Genomic DNA, 19,276 nt, shown 5'->3' on the forward strand with positions numbered 1-19,276 from the left:
GACCGCCCGTTCGCAGGTATTTGTGCTCTCCGCCCTGAGGCGGCCGCGCCCGCAGCGCTCGGGAGGGCCTCACGCCGGGAGGGATGGACCTCAGGTGTGTGGGGGCGAGGGACGTCTCTGGAGCTCAGGTCCTTGCACTAAACCGCGGTTTTCCCACTGGGGGAGAAGGCGCAAATTTTATTCTCCCTTTCCTGCCTCTCCAAGGCAACGGAGGAAAGGTGAGTGGCAGGCAAAGCATCAGGGTGCTATTCTGTCTCCTCCTTGTCCACCACCAGCACTGACCGTCTGATGATTAAACATTTATCAAAATGACATTTCAGCCGGGGAGGACAAGACCCGGTGGGCCCCCCAGCCCCACGTCCTGGACAGTCAGTGGGGTAGGGGACACTGACAAGGTTGTGTGGCTGTTTTGTGGCCCATGTTCCGTGCACTAAGAACCTCTGTAGTGTTATGGCTTCGCACTCTGGGAAGCCTGTTGGTGATAAAATGCTGTCTTTTCACAGGCCCTAGGCTTGCTTGTGTCAAGTGGAAAGCTGATCCCAAGGAAAAAAAGGAATGCTCCACAGCCCTGCACCTTGATGCTTTGCTGTTTCACAGGCACAGCCACGATACGTGTGTGATGCTGCTTGGTGAATATACAAGCACAGAAAATGTCACCTCAGGAGCTTGCTACACTGCTCTGCGAAGAAGGGGACCATTACCTTGCCCTGCAGCAGTTACCAATGGCCACTGCTTTCTACACGGCTGCCTTCAGCTGCAATGCCCCCACAGCAGTGCAGAAAGTGAACTCCTTAGGCAAAGGGCTCTGGGATAAAGTCACAGCCACCCTGGAGATGTGGTGCAAAGGCAAGAATCAGATTCCCAAGATCCAGAGCAAGAATTTGGCCATTGTCTCCCTCAGCGTGGGAATAGCTGCAGTCTTTCTCTCCACCCTAAGTCCTGACAATGTAGTATCCTCAGTGTATAAACTGGAGACCCTGCTCAGGCAAGGATGCTCAGAAGAGGTGGTGAGTAAATGCAACACCCTGCTTAAGGCTAACCCAAAGTATTCAATGGAACTGCTGCTGCTGCGAGCATTGGCATGGGTGCTGTCAGGGACACAAGTTAAGAAGGGCGTTGCAGACTATATTCAAGCCTTTGTTTTGCATCGGGCCGAGGCAGTGGCCTATGTGTGTACCAGGCAAAGGGAACACGTACCACAGATCATCCAGGCCTTCTCTAATTATCTCTCAACATACCAGGAAGAAAGCCCAGACTGCAGTTCCTTGGACCGATGGCTGGGCAACTGCTATGACTTCCTCTCTGAGCTGGCACCAAATGATGTCTGGGTTTGCAGGGTACAGGCAGCGTACCTCTTTAAGAAAAGCAAATTTGAGGAGTGTGTGGCAGTTTGTAGCAAGGCCCTCAAGGGCTTCTCAGTTGATGATAACCTCAGAGGTGAGAAAACTTCGGGTCTGCTCTTGGAACGGGCTGCTGCATATTTCTTCTTGGGTGGACGGACGCAGGCAGTGATGCAGGATTTAGCAGAAGCCTTTGCAGCAGCCCCTGCCCAGGCAATGAAACACTTTGAAGAGCTTTTCTCACCACGTGATACTGAGAGGATAGAAGAGCAGGCTAGAACTGTCCTGGAGGTAAAGTTTGCAGCATACAGGGAGGCAGTGCGTACTCGGACTGAACTCAGAGGCAATCATGGTACTGAACTGCTCCCTTCTGTCATCCAAACAGTCCAGTTCCTCCTCCAGATCTCCCCAGGGTCCAAACGCAAGCTCAGTGTTCAGCTAGCAGACTGCCATCTCCTGCAGGGACACATCAGAACTGCCCTGGATATCTGTGACCACCTCTTGGCAGCAGAGCAGAAAACTTACTACAGTACTCTCTTAGCATTGCGAGGATTCTGCTCCCTCCATGCTCATGACTATCAGCAAGCCCTGCAGGACTTTCAAAAGGTGATTGAGCACGATTCCCCACATCCTAACAGCTGTATTAAAGCCTTATGTGGGCGTGGACTTATCCGGATTTCTGACGGCAGCCATTACTTGACAGCCCTGGATTATATCACAGCTTGCCAGTTAAAGCTGGAAGAAACCATTTTCACAATCAAGTCCTATGTGCCGTGGAACCAAAGAGGACTGCTGCTAAAAGTTCTCCAAGAAGAAGGACAGAACATGCTTCAGAAGAAGAGGTACCCAGGAGGCAGCTCAGCCTGTGGGCAGAAAAAGAAACAGGGCTGTGCAGATTCCTAACAGAAAGAGAGCATCCTGACTAGCAGAGAGGGTATTCGCTTCAGATAACTGAGAATAGGATACAGACCCTTTTAAAGTTCCTATTTAACATAATAGGTTGAAATAACCCTGCATAGTTGTGAATATTCCAGCAAAATACTGTTTTGCTGGTATGTCACAATGTCATAGGATCCACATAGCCAGGTCAGCTCAAAGTTGGTCTGTGATACACTAATGGGCTGAGCTAGGAGCATGCAAACTGACAGAGTTTTCTCCTCTAAAGGAATAGATACATCCATAATAAAGCAGATTAATTAGTGGTAGCTGCCTCCTTGCAGCTGTGAACTGAAGGATCTGGTGGGCCATGAACTACCAAGCCTCTAGGAAGGGCCCTTCCCTTAGAAATGGTGACCTTTTCTTTGTTTTTCACTATCGCTGTTACTTTTTCCTTTTCCCGTTGTGGTACCAGCTGCAACCACAGATATGAATCATTATTTGTTAAGCTTTCTTTAGAGCCACAACTGCTTAAGGACATGTTTTTATAAAGAGGGATTATGATTATTGAATTCAGTGGCAGAGGTATCTAGAGTGCTCGGTCTGGTAAAATGTATCACCCATTTTGACACTGATAACCTGCTGCTTAGCTTCCAGGTGAGACCAAGAGGCTCTGTTACTCTAATCAGCATTTTTTCCTGGAAAGCGATCTTTCCCTTTGTTCTTTTTTTTCTCTCCAGAGATGCCCCTGGAGTTTACCAGCTGGCTTCTCTGTTGGTGGAGCTGGACACTTCTGATGAAGCATCACAGATCCTTTGTGCTGATGCCCTGTACCAGATGGGCTGTGTGGAAGAAGCTCACAAGCTCCTCTTACTAGCACTCTCAGGAAACCCCCAAAGGTCTCCCATCCTGGCTAGACTCGCCCTTCTGCAATTGAAGAAAGGTTTCACATATGATGGCAACCAGGTAAGGAGCACCTGGCTAGCAGAGACTCAGCAGTGATGGTGTAGCGAAGAGAGTTAGCCACCCTTTTGGCTGATGTGGAAGGTGGTAGAACTTGAGGGACCATTTTAGAGACGTAGGTTTGCCAGAGGGTGTTGCAAGGGCTTTCGGTTTCCCAGCACGGTGCTCTGCCAGTCTCGTGCTCCTGTGGTACGTGACAGCTGTAAGGCTCTGGCACTGAGGCCACCTCATCACACGGTGCGAAGTTGGAACCCACCTCGTCACACAGCCTGTGATGGGTTTTCCAGTGGGGCTGCACCTACTCCAACCTGTGCTTCAGGGCATTTCTCAGGAATGGTGGGAAATTGGCAGATAGAGGCCTCACAAGAGGACTTTGTCTGTAGCACAGGCTGCACAGGACTCCTAGCTAAATACAGTCACTCATCACACCCTATTTTATTGCACTTTTCATCAGAGACTTGCCTAGGCAGAGCATGACTGAGCATCCTGCTCTGGTGACAGTGTGGATGGGATCGGTGATTTTCCCCTAGAAAGAACGCAGGACTGCTACCTAGCCAATTATCCTCACGAAGCACTGGGGGATGAACAAAACCAGAAGCTCAAATATCAGGCCGCAGTTTTCTTTCTTTAGTGGCTGATGACTTGTGCTTGCAAACATGAGGGGGTTCCAACATGTTGATTCTCCTACAAAGGGCTATAAAGCTGAATTACCAGGTTCTGCCATCAGAGGGAACTATTGCATTTTTTAAAGTCCCATACTTACTAGCCATGAAGAGAAATGGTTTATTGTCACCAATTCACTACTCCCTATAAAAAATAAAAGCTTTGTATAATTTTCTGCCTTTGGGAAAGCTATTAATGAATGACATGACTTTATTAGAGCCCATAAATTGCCCTTGGAAGCTGGATACCTATCTGCAGCAAGTTCTAGATGGAACATATGTGTCACTGAAAATATCTCTTCAAAATGTTTTTGTCCCACTTGCCCGTCAGCACCCAGACATTTGTATCAATTAATAAAATTATGGAAAGTAGTAAGTTCAATGGATGTGTCTGGGTGCATCAAGGTAACTTTGTTCTTGTCCTGGCTTTTCTGGCTCAGATCCGAATGCTAAGCTTCACTGGAGGAAACACCTTTTGTGCCTTTTCTTTAGGAAATGTAGTAAAGAAGTGGATTTGAATTTGTGGATTTGAATCCATACTTTTCCCTGATCCCCAACAGCAGTACTAAAAGAAAGACACAGCACTTCACTGATTTCTTGTTAATTCACTGGTTTCCATTTTACAGTCAAAAGGGGTCACTGGAATCCTTCTGTCCCACAGAAACACGCTCTGTTTGGGCCATTATCCTGAGGTTCAGCTGTATTTATATGAACAGTTAACTGCCGGTCTGGAACAGATACTGCCCAAAGTAAGCAAAGCAGCATTACTGTTTCCCCAGAATGATTTGCACAGTGCAGAGGTGGTGAGAAATGATAAGTAATGTTTTCTCCAACATACGTTTATACTAGGGCCAGCTGAGGAGTTAAGTAAAAGAGATTGATGGTCTGTGGCTGGCTGAAGCTGCAGTGAAACACTGGGCAGAGCATCCTTGTCTCCCCAGACAGTGATATTTCCAGCTTTAGCATGATTTCATTTATCTTTTCATGCCAATCTTTCTCTTCTGTATTTTTCTCTCACATTGTTAAGCTGCTAAAGAAAGTGATCAGAATTGGAGATACGTCCTGCCTCCTGCCAATTATGGACATTTTCAAAGATGAAGACCGCAAGTTGATGCAAACTCACTGCTGTTCCAGAGCATTGACCATCTTGAAGAACAAACAGGAGGATGCTGACATCAAAGAGGCCATTGCTTACCTTTCCTTTGCCATCATTGCTTCAGGTAGGGTTATCAAGATGCTGATAGGAGATTTACTTCTATGGGAAGTCAGATCAATGGGTAGGCAAGCATGTCCAACCAGTTCTCATGTAATTTCCCCAGTGAGAAGACTGAAGCGGTAGACATACAAAGGCAAGTGAAGAGCAGGTTAAAATTTGTTTAAAGTAGCACTCATCTGGACCATGAAATAGTGCAATTAAACAGTGACTGCAGTTCTTACTGTCTTATACGCAGCTTGTCAGCTCCTTGAAATGGGTTGCAAGGGTTCAGTTCAGTTCTGCAGGGTCATCAGCCTCTTTTCTTCACTTGTCCAGAAGACCCAGCATGTGGTTTTGTTCCCTTGTTTAGCACATGAAATCCTCCTGGAGCACAGCTGAGGATTATTTTACATTGCATTGATCGCATGCTCTAAGCTAAGTTCAGGCATAAACCACCCTGTCTGGGTCCTATCAACACAAAGAACAATTCCTTCATAACTTGGAAGGGATCTTTAACATCCTGAATCCATCAGTTTCCAGCTGGTGGTGTGAAATTGTCGATCTAACCATTTCCCTGTTTTTCCTACCCCAGAAATGCAATGTGCAGAGTGTACAAGAAACACAGTGTATACCTTCTTTACACTTTACAGTCTTTTGTTATGGTATACCAGCTACCAAATATCAGACTGCAGTTACTGTTCGGTTGCTGTAGGTTGCTTCTGGGTAATTGGTCTGGACAAATTGACCTGTAACTATAATTTTTTCATACATATGATCACAGATTTTCTCACAAGTGCAGCTGTGTTCTTGAACCAACTAAATATTTTAATGTTAGCAGTGCTATCTTCTCAGAGCCATTAGATGATTTTCCCTTTTATGTGCCCTGCTTTCCTTCCTTACTGTGGTTTAAAAAAAGACCCTTTAAGGATAAACAGTGTAATGCTGTTTTTCTGTTGGTAAAGGAAAAGCAGAATAGCAAGGGGATTCTTCTGTACTTAATGTAGGGAGGCTGTTTTATCACAGCAAGAGATACATGCTCAAAATACAGGGAAAAGTCTCAGGGAAATCCTACAGAATTACTTTTCCATCTACAAAACTTGATTTATCAGTAGCTCTGCAGAGAGGTGATTGAGGTAAGCCTAAAGCCTGGTAATGCTTCCAAAAAGAGAAGCCAAGGGATTTTTGATTCTGTTGCCCAACTTCTAGGTTGGCTGACCATATTTTGGGAAATGTTTCCCCAGAAAATGAAACCTGATCTAGAAAAAGATGAAAGCTTCTTTGAAAATACAATATAATTGTTTCTTAAAGAGATCAAAGCCAAACTTGGGATAAATGAGAGGGGAATTTGGTCCCTTTGGTCATTGAAAGAGCCTGAATGAGGGACACTTTGCAGAATCATCTAGATGAAGGAGATTCCCCCTTTCAGAAGAAAAAAAGAAGCCTTCAACCTGTTTGTTTTGTGTAACTTGTAGAGGAGGTGCTAGCTGATAGGGGATTGATTTGGAAAGGCTACCAAAGCAGAGCCAGATTCAGCCCATTTTAGACAAGCAGTGTAGAAGTAGAAGGCTCCTGTTTCAGCTTCAGTTTGTTACATCAGTTAATGCGCTGAAAACCTTCCTACCAATGAAACTTATTTGGTACCTCCTGTTTTATCAGAACGAACACACTGTAAATATAGTCATTGCAGCAAACAACCTGCTTTCCCCTTCCAACAGACCAAGGAATGCGTAGTTCCAGTGCAGAAGGGTGCGTTCCATGCACCATTATCCTAGCTTTTCCTAGGGAGAGCGATCAGGCTAACATGGAAGTGCTTCTGGCATGTTTGTATGGAAATCAGCCTTTCCTTCTGAGCAAATATTGTGACAGCAGCATTGAGAAAAGAGATTGGTTTATGAAAATGGAAAAAAACCCCTGCTAATTGCTTTGAGAGGGTTCCATTTCACAGCCCGTGCATTCCAGCTTATCAACTCCCCACCTGCTAGAACAGATGCTTGTTAAGAAATAGATGTTGTCTTTATGGCAGACAATTGATAGAGGTCCAGAGTGATAATAAGCTTTGGAACAGAAGTTTTAGAGCATATCAGGAGGCAGAAAAAGCCTCATTACTGTGAAAGGACTGCTAGGAGCCTGGCTGCCGGCTCATCTCTGCAGGCAGCTGTGCAAGACGCTGCGTTTGCCGACCTCCCTATGAAAAAACATTCGCAGTGGCACTGATGATTTATCATCCTGTATTGGGATGCCACAGTTAATGATCGCTACCCTGGGCAAATTAAGATCCTTATCGAGATTGCCTTGAAAGGCAGGAGCACGTGGATGGCAGAAAGGTACGTGCCCTGCAACCAGTGAACGAATGAGCCGTGAGTTTCATTGTCAACTCTGTGTGCTTATTTGCGGAGCACTTGTTTGAAAGCAGAGGAAAAAGAAACTTAGTACCCCAGGTCCCAGTGCATATTAAGTGTGGCAGTAAATTAGTCAGTCCTCTCTGGATTACTATTTTATCCAAAACAATGTGTACCTTCTGACTCCATAAAAAAGCCAAATGGCCTTGTGCCTCCATCCTCACGTATCTTCCGCTTAGGGCTTTCTTCTCTCATTTGTGCTGCTCCTATCCCATCCTGCTAAAATCTTCAAGGTTTATTTCTCATGATTTGGATCCTAAGCCAGCTCAGATCCTGAGATGATGGTCATGTCATTGACAGGTTGCCTCCATTTGTTGCCCATTAATGATGTTTTTGGAGAAGGGTGTAGTGGTGGGATAGATGTGGAGATAGGAACACATTCCCGGTTCCAATAGCCTCACCTTCCTTTTGCTGCTTTTTAGCATTCATCGACACGTGTATTTGTTCTTACTAGAAACCAGGAAGCTTTTGAACTAGCTGAGCAATATGATTTTACAATTCTCATTCTGTTACCTTTTCAACTCGTTCAGTTTTTTACTACACTGTTCCTTTGGCACGTGTAACTAGACTGAAAACTTGGAAGTGGGGCCTGTGTTTTTGGTGTGCCTGGCACAGCCTGGTTCCTCCTCCTGTCTGGAAAGTTAGAGCTGAGTCACAGTACAACAGTTACAGTTAGAAATGAAATTGCAGCCATACAACATATATACACCTTTCTAGCTATTTCCAGAACTGGTTCTTCTGTTTATAACATGCAAAATCTTTCTTTTTTTAAAAAAAATCTTCTTAGTAGCAAAATATATGCTCTGAAAAAGTAAAAAAGGTAAAAAAAAGTACACTTGAGAGCTTTCAAGTAAGCATGGCAGCATTTCTCTCCCCCAGGTGGTTATGCTGAAGATTGCCTTCTCATCAGAGCCCGATGTTATGGGCGTCTTGGTCAGAAGAAAACTGCCATTTTTGATTTTAATGCCATCCTAAAGGAAGACCCCAGGAACGTGCAAGCTCTGAGTGGACGGGGACTCATTTACCTTGCTCTGAAGCAGCAGAAGGTATTATCGCTGTCTGGATTTGCTGGTGTTTCTTCTGACAGTATTAAGCAGTGTAAGGTACCACAGGCTTTGTCATGGGCTCATAGAAAGAAAGAGAGTTTCTCACAGAATTTGGTCAGTGAAGACTCTGGTTTTGGCTGGGTGTATAAGTACTCACCTTGACATAGCTGATTTTCTTTCCAAGTCTGGAGAGAGGAAGACTAAACCTTAATCCTAGATCTTACTCACTGTCACTACCATGCACTGATTTTCAATGCAGCAAACTCTCCCCTACATTTGATCTCACATTCTCATGACATAATGTTGCATTAGATGAAATGTAGCAGCAATAAGAGGAGAAAGAAAGGACAAAGTTTCAAGGTTTAACGAGTTGCTATCCATCATCTGTGAAAAGCTCACGTGTGCAATTAGAGTTGCAGCGGAATTTGGAGACTGCAGTATATCATTGCCTGGGAATCATGTCAGATGTTTGCATGGTTTATCTGCTTCTGCTATGGTCAACAGCTTTACACTTTGCCTGCATATTAAACTGCCACACACACCACTCCTACAGTGAATTTGAAATGGCGCGTCTCCCATTGGGTGTGTGGATTTGTGCCGATTTATCCTGGCTGAGCCAAATCCTGCTTGCACTTACTCACTCACAGCCTCTTTCCTTTTGCTGTAAGAATTTTTTTCAGTGATAATCTGGGGAGTTCAAAACACTTTGCAAATAGTCATTGAAACCTGTCTGGCTGATATAGATCAGCTTTGCAAATGGAAAACATGCGGCACAGGGAAGAGCAAGGAGCTTCCAAAGGTGTGCCGCTGACCTTGTGGGGCAGCAGAGAACTGAAAGCACCAGAAAGAACAAATGATCAACACCTAGTTACTGCTACCATTTCATTTTTGGCCTTGTTTTTACACAGGAGGCGGTGCAAGATTTGATCTCAGCATTGAAGGTGGAGACACGAGTAGTGATCCCAGCAATCCTGTCTTTAAAGCATGAAGCCCAAGGGTTGATCACTCAATGGCTTCTTCAGTATGGCAGGACCACATTAACCGAGCTTGTTGCTACTAAAAGCCTTTCAAAAGAAGAAAACCTTAGGGATCTTCTCATTGTTGCAAAAGCACTAATTAAAGTTTGCAGGGATTCCCAATATCACATCTTCTACACAGATGTTTTGATTGCAAATGGTAAGTTCCTGTTCTTTTACATAGCTGATCAGACCAAGTGAATGAGCAGTGAGTTAAAAGCAAGCGGATGTTAAATGGTAAATGTAGGCTGTACAGTACTTTTCAAGAGAAGTTTGCAAATATTTTGGGAAAGGGTATGAAGTAATTAATGCCCTTAGATGTGGACTGTGAACAGGCTACCTAAATCCTGCTTTAGTAAGTTGTCTTGATGTCTCTTTCTCCCCATGGAATGGGTTATATAACTTGTACTGGTGTTAACCAACAGGAAGGTATGAAGAGGCCCTTGATCACCTTAGGAAAGCATTTGGCCACTCTGTTGCTGATGACTTTGCTAGTGCAAGACAAGCTGTGCTGCAGCTGAAGAAGAGGAACGTGCCAGTGGCAGGGCACACACAATAAAGATGAAAGGGAGTTGAGGTTTCTCCTGAACTTCGTAGACTCTAAGCAACAGCAGAATCTGTCTCAGGTACAATCCTGGTTTTTTTGCTACATCTGTGGATTCAGTGGGGAAAGAAATGGGAAGCCAAATTAGGCTGCAGAGATTTTCCCTTCCTTGTCTTGAGCAGAAGTATGTGGGAAGACCATTTAGCAGATGAACGAGGAACAAATGGGCTTCTTCCTCCAGCCAGATTAGGGAGTTGAATCCAAACTTCTTTCATTGCAGTGACCTTGATTCAGTCTCTAATAATTCATCATTACCACATTTTACCACTTGGGGGAATTTCTTTTTGGTCTCCCTAGCATAAAACATGCTTAATCCCAATGCTGAAATGCAGGGAATGTGAGGGGCAGCAGCTAGAGATTGTACTAGGTCATTACTAGTACTGTACGCTCGGAGAGTTCTGTGGTGCTCATAGCTGGCTGCTGGGGAAGGGGAAGTCGTGTTTTGTTCATATTCTTGATGAAATTGAAGGTTCTGATTCAGTCACCTTAAATGCTTCAATCCTTTTGCTCTACTGTGTAACATTTAGAAACTTAAATAATACCCATTTTTATAAAATGACTAGCCTTTGAGGTTAGTATTGGTCACCTTAGCTAAAACTCTTTGACACAAAACCGCCGCATTGCTCTAGTCCACCCAAGTATGCATTTTTCAGTATTTTTTTCAAGTTTCTCCCCCAAAGTGCAACCACCTCAGAGAAAGAATTTCCAATAACAAGACAGGACAAGGTCAGATTGATGGTGAAGAGTCTTAACACTCACTCGAGCATCTGCAATTCTGATTACCCAGAAGCTCTGTGTTCGGAGAATCAGTTTGCTTCCTTTTATTCAATTTGTAGACTCTGTGCACCCTGGTGAGAAGCTATATTGTTATGCTTTCTCCCAGGTTATAAACCAAACAACATGCTGATATACTTAATGCATCTTGAGAGGAGTACTTTGTATGTATTTTAGCAAAACAGCAGGAGGATATAAGTAAACAAGTATTAATTTACCAGTCCCTAGATATGCCCCATTACAGAGAAAAGAGCCCCTCTCTTCTGAATAATGTAAAAAGTTCAGTCTTATGGGGAAGAGTTGGAAGATTTTAGAGCCAATTTGCAACCTTTCACTCTATAAAGTTGCTAAAGGTAAAGCAAGAACGTGTCTATAAGTGAAGAAACGTTTTACAGCTGAGCTTCCCTTGCTGCCACATCACTCGTTCTGCGTGGAAGTCTCATAACTAAGTCCATCCACGCTACTTTCTGCGAAAACACAGGAGGGGTTTTCATATGCTGTCAATAAAAAAAAAAAAAACAAACAACAACAACACCCCCAAAACACCCTAATTTTTGTACAGCTTAAACTGCACTGATGCATTAAGAACTTACGGGTGCCACAGGTTAGTGAAACCCTTTAAAATGGGAGAGGCTCTTTTTTTCTGTATTATTTTGGCAGCTGTGGAACAGTGTCGAATAAAACCCCTTGCTGGTGGCTTATTTATCCTGAAAGATTTCTCTGCCACTTGAGGGAATAGGGGTGGCTAGACTGATTTCAAGACTGGAACTCAACACCAGCATTGGAAGCAAAACTTCCTACTGTTGGGATTATTTTTAAATCTTTAATCTTGTGTGTTTGTTCAACTGAGTAAACATTTGGATGCTAGCACCTGGGAGTCTTTCAATATTCTGTAATCTTCAAAGATCTACTGAGTGTGATAACTTTTATTACTGATTAGCCCAGAATCACAAGTAATTTTTTTATATATATTTTGTGACAAGGGGATAAGTATGTACTTTGCTGGGGAGGGGAAGGAATTGGTTAATTCACCTGCCCGGTGTCTCAAAGGATTTTCCAGTAGCACTTCCTTTTGCCTGCAAGGTTATTCCAGTTTGTGTGTGAAAGGAAGATCTCACAAAAAGCAAAAAAAAAGCTTTCAGGCAGAGTTAGTGCCAAAAACCCTGATGATGGCCTTCGTTTGCCATGTCTCCTCACTATGCTCTAGGGGAGGGTGTTCTCTGTTTCCTCCATTTCACAAAAAAAGGAGACTGAAGCAAAGAATAGTTTAGTGGTTTACGCTCAGCCCTCAGTCTCAGCGCTCCATGCACAGAAGTCTTCACCACCACATTGCTTTAGAGTGTTTGGAGATTACAGGCAGTATAGAAACGTGTCATCATTATCCTGAAGCCTGGTCTGAAAAGCTAAAAATAATTCTACGTAAGCTGAATAGGAAAGGGTGGAGGAAGGAGAGCTCCTTGATGTCCTGATTCTTTTTGTGGAAAACAAAGCAATAAAATTCCTCCATTATTTATAGTCTAAGGGGTCCCATGCTAAGAAATTTGTAAACAACCAGGAGGGCCACATGGGAATAGGAATCTGAAAGATTTATTAAACTGCAAAAGGTCAGAGGAAGGGAGTTTGCTTGCCGCTAGCACAGCTTCAGCCCTTCGGTTCCCTATGTCAGAGGTTAAAGGCCTGATTGCTCCCTCCTTGCCCAGCTCCTCAGAGCTGCACTTTCTGTTGGCTGTTGACATGCCGCAGGATATCCAGAGCTCACTCCTACAGAAATGGTCTCAACAGCGACATGGGCTGTGTCAGAATTAGGCCCTCAGCCCAAGGTAGAAGTTGCCATTCCAAGTGCTTTCATGGCACGTGGACCCCAAATAGGGTCTGCAGGTAAAGAAGGAAAGACTTGTTCCAAACCATTCTGAAAACATCCGACCCCCTTCCCAAAGCTCAGTGCTTATCGATTTATCTTCTGGTATTTACTGCTCAGGGACTAACCCTTGGCCATAATTCCATGCCCATTGAACTCCTCACTGATTTTCTTTCTAAGAAGAAGTTGAAGTGTGGTCAAATTCAACATGATTAGTCACTAGGGACTGGAACCAAAATTGCAACAAAAATATGTGTATTTTCAGTCCTTTATCACAGACTGAGGTAACTGAATGGGAGAAAGGGACACAGAGACCTAATCCAGGAAGCAGTCCAGTCCCCAGTCACTTCTGGCCTGCCAGGCCCTTTCCAGATGGCACCAGAGTGATTTCAGTCTGGAAGCCATAATCAAATCTGCTTGAAGATGGGCTACAGTTGGTCTGTGAATGGGCTACATAGCCTGCTCGTGGCCTCCCAAAGACACCTGCAACGAGGCTGGTGGCAAAAAAGCACTTCCCAAAAGCCACATGCAGAGAGCAGCAGAACTCAGTTGCACAATATCCTTCTGGCTTCCTATGCATTTCCTATCTCTTCTTTCATACAGAAGTTGATGTGCAAGTAAGCTGGTAATTAATCCCAAAAATTATACACCAAAAATGGGTCCCAGCTCAGTTCCTGTAAGTCAGGCAGAGCCAAAATTGAATCCAGCTGCCTAATACCCATGTCCACTCCATCAGTGAAGATAGGAGAAAATAATTAATTCTCAGATGCGCCTTTTTCCTCCAAGGCAGGTAATCCAGAATCTTGTGGCTTGCTCTCTTTGGGGACCGTCAGTGAAACGTGGAGAAGTCAAAGCAGCAGCTCAGTGACTCAGTGGCAGTATCGCACGTGGTGCAGTAAACCAAAATAGTTAGCACACTGGCAGGTTCACATTACATTAGTCACTCAGGAGAAAACAAAAATTATATATTTGTTCTGCCACTGAAACAACAAATACACTTTAAAGACTGAAAATTACAATTTAACTATACAAACCCAAGGTATCTTGAGGAACCACATTGGGCTCTTTAATACGATGTGATCTAGAATTATAGAATTCCTAGAGAAAAGAAAAATCTCTTGCCAGGATGCTCCTTGCCTGCACTTGCAATTCCACCTTGACCCCTTGTTAAAATCCTGCCACTGAGAAAGCACTTGCACTGACTAGTTGCCTTAAAAACACTTGAAAGGCCAAAGTGAATTTGCTACTCTTTAAATGTCTACACAAACACATCTGAAATGTTTTTGGACAGGCTGCATTACAGTTTATGACCAGAACTATCAAAGCCAGTAATTGACACTGAGGAGAGGTCCTATCACGATATCTGTGTGTGGAAGCTGAGAGACTCTGTGGTAAACATGACCACATAGAGGATTTTACATACCTTTATAGCAAAATAACTGGGGTAGAAGTCTTCATAAACTGTTAGGAATGGCTAAATTACTTCATGCCACTGGTCTCAGATGAGGGGCTTGGACTTGACCTGCAATATTGATCCATTTCATCCAGAAGCTGTTTTCCTTAATTCTGTTAAACAGCAATCAATTCCAATCTCAGTCAGCTGAAACAGAAAGACAGCACACAGAGACTGAAAGACCTGAGCCGACTGTCAGCTGTGGCTACTGAGACAGTGGCTGGGCTAACTGAATTTTGGGGAGCCACAAGCATCCAAAGGCACTGTGTGATATCCCATGGAATGAGACTGATGAAAACATTTATCCTGTGCTTAAAGTCTCAGCTTGCTTGGCTCAGCTTCCTGTAAGACCTAAGCTGCCTGTGGCAGTCGTGTTTATAACTTAAATATTCACTCTGCTGCAGCATGTTAAAAGCTTTGTTTATTACCAATGAAGGGAAATAACGAGAAATCCATTTGAGGCAAATAGTTCTAATGGAGTTTTTTTTTATTGACCTTTATGAACCTAGAAATTATGTGGCTCTTTCTGCCTTCTCTGTTTTCTTGTTGTTGTTTTTCCCTTCAGATAAGGGCAGATAGTTCACTTGCACTTGAGATTAATGATTAGCAAAGCCATCAGTTGGCCAATTTTTCCTACAGCTCGGGTAAAATTCAGTAGAAACCAACCCTCATTATTAGCACGTGCAAATACTTATGGGGCAGTACGTGGGGCTACCTACTGACCAGAAGATGCAATTTCATAGTCACCTCAGCCCATGGCAGAAATTTGGTTTCATGAAGAGAACACTGTCTACTTTTAGAGTTTGGTCCATTCGGTTTTCAGTTCACGTATCATTCCTAAGGAATATGAACAGCTTCAGAAGAAGCATTGTGAGAAAGTTTTAGCAGAACAGGGAGAAACAAAAAAGAGTGGTTCAGAAACTCTTGAGATAACAAGGGCCCACCGATCCGAGGTTTTTCTATCTACATGCAAAAGTATGCCAATTATATGTTCTCCAATTAGATGCAATTTCAACATTTGAAAAAGTATCCAAAATTTCTTAGTACCTTTGTCTACTAGACTAGATATTTTACTCTTTTTTTCTCTTTCAATAGCTAATACTAAGTACCTCTCTGTCCTCAGGTAGCAGCCCAAGAAGGAAATGTGCTGATTAAAGAACATCGCTATGAGAAGGCTCTTGGTTATTACACCCTGGCTGTCTTGACAAGCAACGATAATCCAAAATATCTGCGACAGAGGTCTGCTTGCCTTATGCACCTGAAAGAGTATGACAGAGCTTTAAAAGATATGGAAAACGTGATCCAGAAGCATGGCCGCAACAGCCTTAAAACACGTGTCAAGGACCACTGCTCAAAAGGACACCTGCTATTGTCAATGGCTGAGGAAGAAGCTGCAGTTAAGCAGTATATTGAGGCGCTGCAATTAGACGAATCTGTGGCATTGTGCAGCATCACGAATGGCCCCGGCAGTGAAATTTTAACCAAAGCATTTCATCAGATTGCACAGTATCACTTTGAAACTCAGCGCTATGAAGAGGCCTGGAAAATCACAGTCTATGGTCTTAAAATTGATAAAAATACTGAACTTAAAAAGCTGAAAGCAAGACTTAAGCGAGAGGCGTCAAGCTGTAGCATACATTAATTTCTCTGTTTGGAGATTTTCCAGTGTCTGACTGCTTTCTAGTTTGTTTGCAAAGCTGCAAGAATATGGGAAAGATGAGCAGCTCATGATAAATTTGCAATGGACATGGCACTGAACGTGGTACAGAAAGATTAGAAGTAGCAAGTTTCAGGTAGTGACACAAAACTGACCAAGAGAGCTATGAGAAAAAGGCAAATTGCAGTATTCGGTATTCTTTAAAATGACTGTGGGTGTATGGAAAACTCCCCCTTGTGAAGAAAGTGTTTTGTCTGGCTAAACTGAACTAATTCTAACACATGGATTCCAATCACAGTGGAGGAAAACATTCGAATAGCCTGCACTTTATGAATAACCACCATGCATTTCCTTACTATTTCTCTGATTAGCTTTAACACACAGTGTTCAATGAAGTAGCCTTTTTTCATGGGCCAGTCGCAAAGCTCAGTCAAAAGGAACATTTGTAATGTGTTTGTGGTGTGTTACACCACTCAGATGACCCACTCCTGAATGGAAGGAATTGCCCTTGTCATAATCTGGGGGATTTGCAATGATCGGCGCCAATATATGGGAGTAGAGCGGCACAAATACGAAGTAAACTGTTTTTCTGTCCCAGGGAACATAGATAATATGAAGGATAAGACTCAACAGAGATGAAACATCCAGTCTAGTGACTGATACCTTGTTATCTGGGGGACACAAGCAGCTACACTCCAGACTTCCCCTTGGACTTCCAGATCCCTGTGTCTCACTTTGCCAGTGCAGATAATGAAGATAAGCTGTCAGTAGGGGTGTCTGAAAGAGCCAAGTATCATCATTCATGCTCCTGGATGTTTGTGCTCAAAAGACAGCACTGGAGCATGAACTAATCAAGAAATACCAACGCACAAGGAGGAGGTCGGGGTTGAAGGCAACAGCCACGGTGGCAGTGGGATTGCTCTGCAGTGGTTCAGCACTCGTTCTTCCTCATCCGTGCCGGACAGTGTGGGCATCACACCATCTCACGTGCTCGGGAGGGCTTTGCCTGCTGTCACATACATAGCTTCCCCACCTGTAAGGACAGCTAGGCTTAGGGGCAGTACCGACAGGCCCAGTTTGGTGTTTCGTCTGTGCTGTGGGAGTCTGCAGCTTAATTTGGAAGCAGCAAGCCTATAGTGTGCAAAAAGGAAACAGGTGGGGCCCAAAACAACAAACTTGTATATTTGTTTTGACTGCTCGAAGTGAATTCTCCCAATGTTTTTGGAGTGTGATAATTCAACCATGGAGAAAAATAGAAACTACTATTGAAAACAAAGATTAAAGCAATACTGAGAACTGCTCTCCTGCTTTCATTAGGATGAAAGGGAAAGGGAACATTTTCTGCTCTGTTACATTGTTTTCTAAAGGCAACATTCCCGAGTCAAACTTCATCACCAGCCAGGCAATCAGACCACCTGTCCCCTCACACCTTTTTTTCTTCTCTGCATGCTCCTTTTGTCTTCCCTAACATCACAGGTAAGAGTGGGCTTCTTTCCTTTCAAATTCAAGAGAAGTTACTCTGATTTTAATCCTAGTGACACTGATGAGTACCTTTTGCTCCTAATCAGGATGCTCCAGGAATGTTTCTTTCCAAGCATGAAATGATAAACAACTGTTGGCTACATTTGCAAGCTGAAAGAAATAACTTTGCTGATTTTTCTTCAATTAGTAATCAACAGATAGGAATTTCTTTGTGTCTCATGGTGAAATTTTTGAGAAGCTGTTGTTTAGGACATTGAATTTTTTTTTTCCCTTGATTTTTGGTTTGGGTTTTTGATTGACTTGGAGAACAAATCTCTTTACAGCTTCGCACTGCTGTCCTGTGAGCATTCCCTCCTTTAGTTGCAGGTTTGGTGGGGTGTCAGTCAGCTGATAGTTTCTCTCTTTAGCAGTTTGATCCTTCTGTAGCTTTTAGAATAGAATAGTTCTGCTCGGAAGGGACCTACAACAATCATCTGGTCCAACTGTCTGGCCAGTTCAGGGCTAATTAAAAATGAAAGCCTGTTACTAAGGGCATTGACACATTGCCTCTTAGACACCGACAGGCTTGGGGCATCGACCACCTCTAAGGAGCCTCTTCCAGTGTTTGACCACACTGTCAGTAAAGAAACTTCCCTAATACCTAGTCTGAGATGGCTATACCATGCACTCACGTTGTATAGACAATCGAGACAGTATATAGCCTCCTTTCCCACAGCTGAGCATGGAAATCCAGCCAGGCAACGAACAGACACACAGATGCTCAGCTGCACTCAAGTGAAATAACTTCATTACAGAGAGACCGTGAATCTGGTTCTCCTCTCACTTAGCCATGCTGACGGGAATAATATCAGTACACAAACTATACGAAGAAATAATCAGATTTTAAATCAAAAAGAAAAGAAAACAGTTCACATAGCCTACAGGATCAGTAGCACCGCTGCTGAGAGCAGCAGTACCAACTTCCTGAATTTTACTCTGTGATTTCTAGTGAACTGAGATTTTCTTACAGCCCCAAGTCCTTCCATTATATAAAAACAGGATACCCAGCTTTTCTCAGACCACCTTATAGTCATGGAAGGTACTGGGAAGACAGTCTAGTTATCCATCCATTGTCCTGAGCTGCCTTCTAGGAGGTTTGGGGGGATTTGGCATGTTTTGTTTTGGGAAGTAGCATATTCTTCTTTTCTGAATAGAGTGGACTTACTGCCCCTAGAGATTTTTCTTTTAAAATAGGGGCCACATGCATCCCTGCAAGGCTCTGTGCAGTTATGCTGAGAAAAGTTTGTTTTCAGGTGCCTATAGCTGCTGTTTCTTTAAGGACCAGGAAGGCACATAACTTTGTGTCTGTTCCTCCTGGTCTAAATTTATGGCTGCTTCTCTCAGCAGATGCTAACTGTTCACATCAGCATTTTTATTTCTTTCTTCTATCTCCTCTGCCCTTCTGTGGCCACTAAAACACTGTGATCAAAGTCTTATCTTTGCCTGTGCCTAAGCTTCTGATTTGTTCTTTATTTCTCTGTTACGCGCTTGCTCTTCCATTTTCTTGAAATATCAAATAGATCTTTCTGATTAGTCACAGTGAGAGGGGTTTGATTAGCAGCATCACTGCATTATGCATGCCTAGCACAATTTCTCACTCACCACAGCCCCTTTCCTTGAGTCCTGGGGAGCAGACAGGATTCAATGTGACCCAACTACTTCAATTACTGCCCAGCCCGTGCACCTAATGGCCAAAGGCACCCCTGTGCCTGCACATCCACACTTCCACTGCTCTATTCCACTGCAGTTTGCCAGAAGATGGTATCTTTCAAAAAACAACATGCTGCAGTTTGTGGGGAGGGCGTCCTTTCTGAGTACCCAGCATTTTTAACAGACCGTCACCATCACTGGTTATAACTCGGGTAATTATGATTCAGTGCTAGTGAGGCCACAAAGACCATCTAAGATGGCT

At 43.6% G+C, this 19,276-nt stretch overlaps 1 protein-coding gene across 1 annotated transcript; it reads left to right on the forward strand.

The window, feature by feature from the left end:
- Positions 1-650: 650 nt before the first annotated feature.
- Positions 651-15,828, forward strand: TTC34 (tetratricopeptide repeat domain 34). Its single transcript, XM_010152770.1, is given in 8 exon segments — positions 651-2,274; positions 2,959-3,182; positions 4,869-5,061; positions 8,315-8,481; positions 9,390-9,661; positions 9,927-10,049; positions 10,051-10,123; positions 15,310-15,828. Coding segments are annotated over 8 exon segments (3,195 nt in total).
- Positions 15,829-19,276: the final 3,448 nt, after the last annotated feature.

Source organism: Eurypyga helias, unplaced genomic scaffold (assembly GCF_000690775.1).
Source record: "Eurypyga helias isolate BGI_N326 unplaced genomic scaffold, ASM69077v1 scaffold23885, whole genome shotgun sequence".
Classification (NCBI taxonomy): domain Eukaryota; kingdom Metazoa; phylum Chordata; class Aves; order Eurypygiformes; family Eurypygidae; genus Eurypyga; species Eurypyga helias.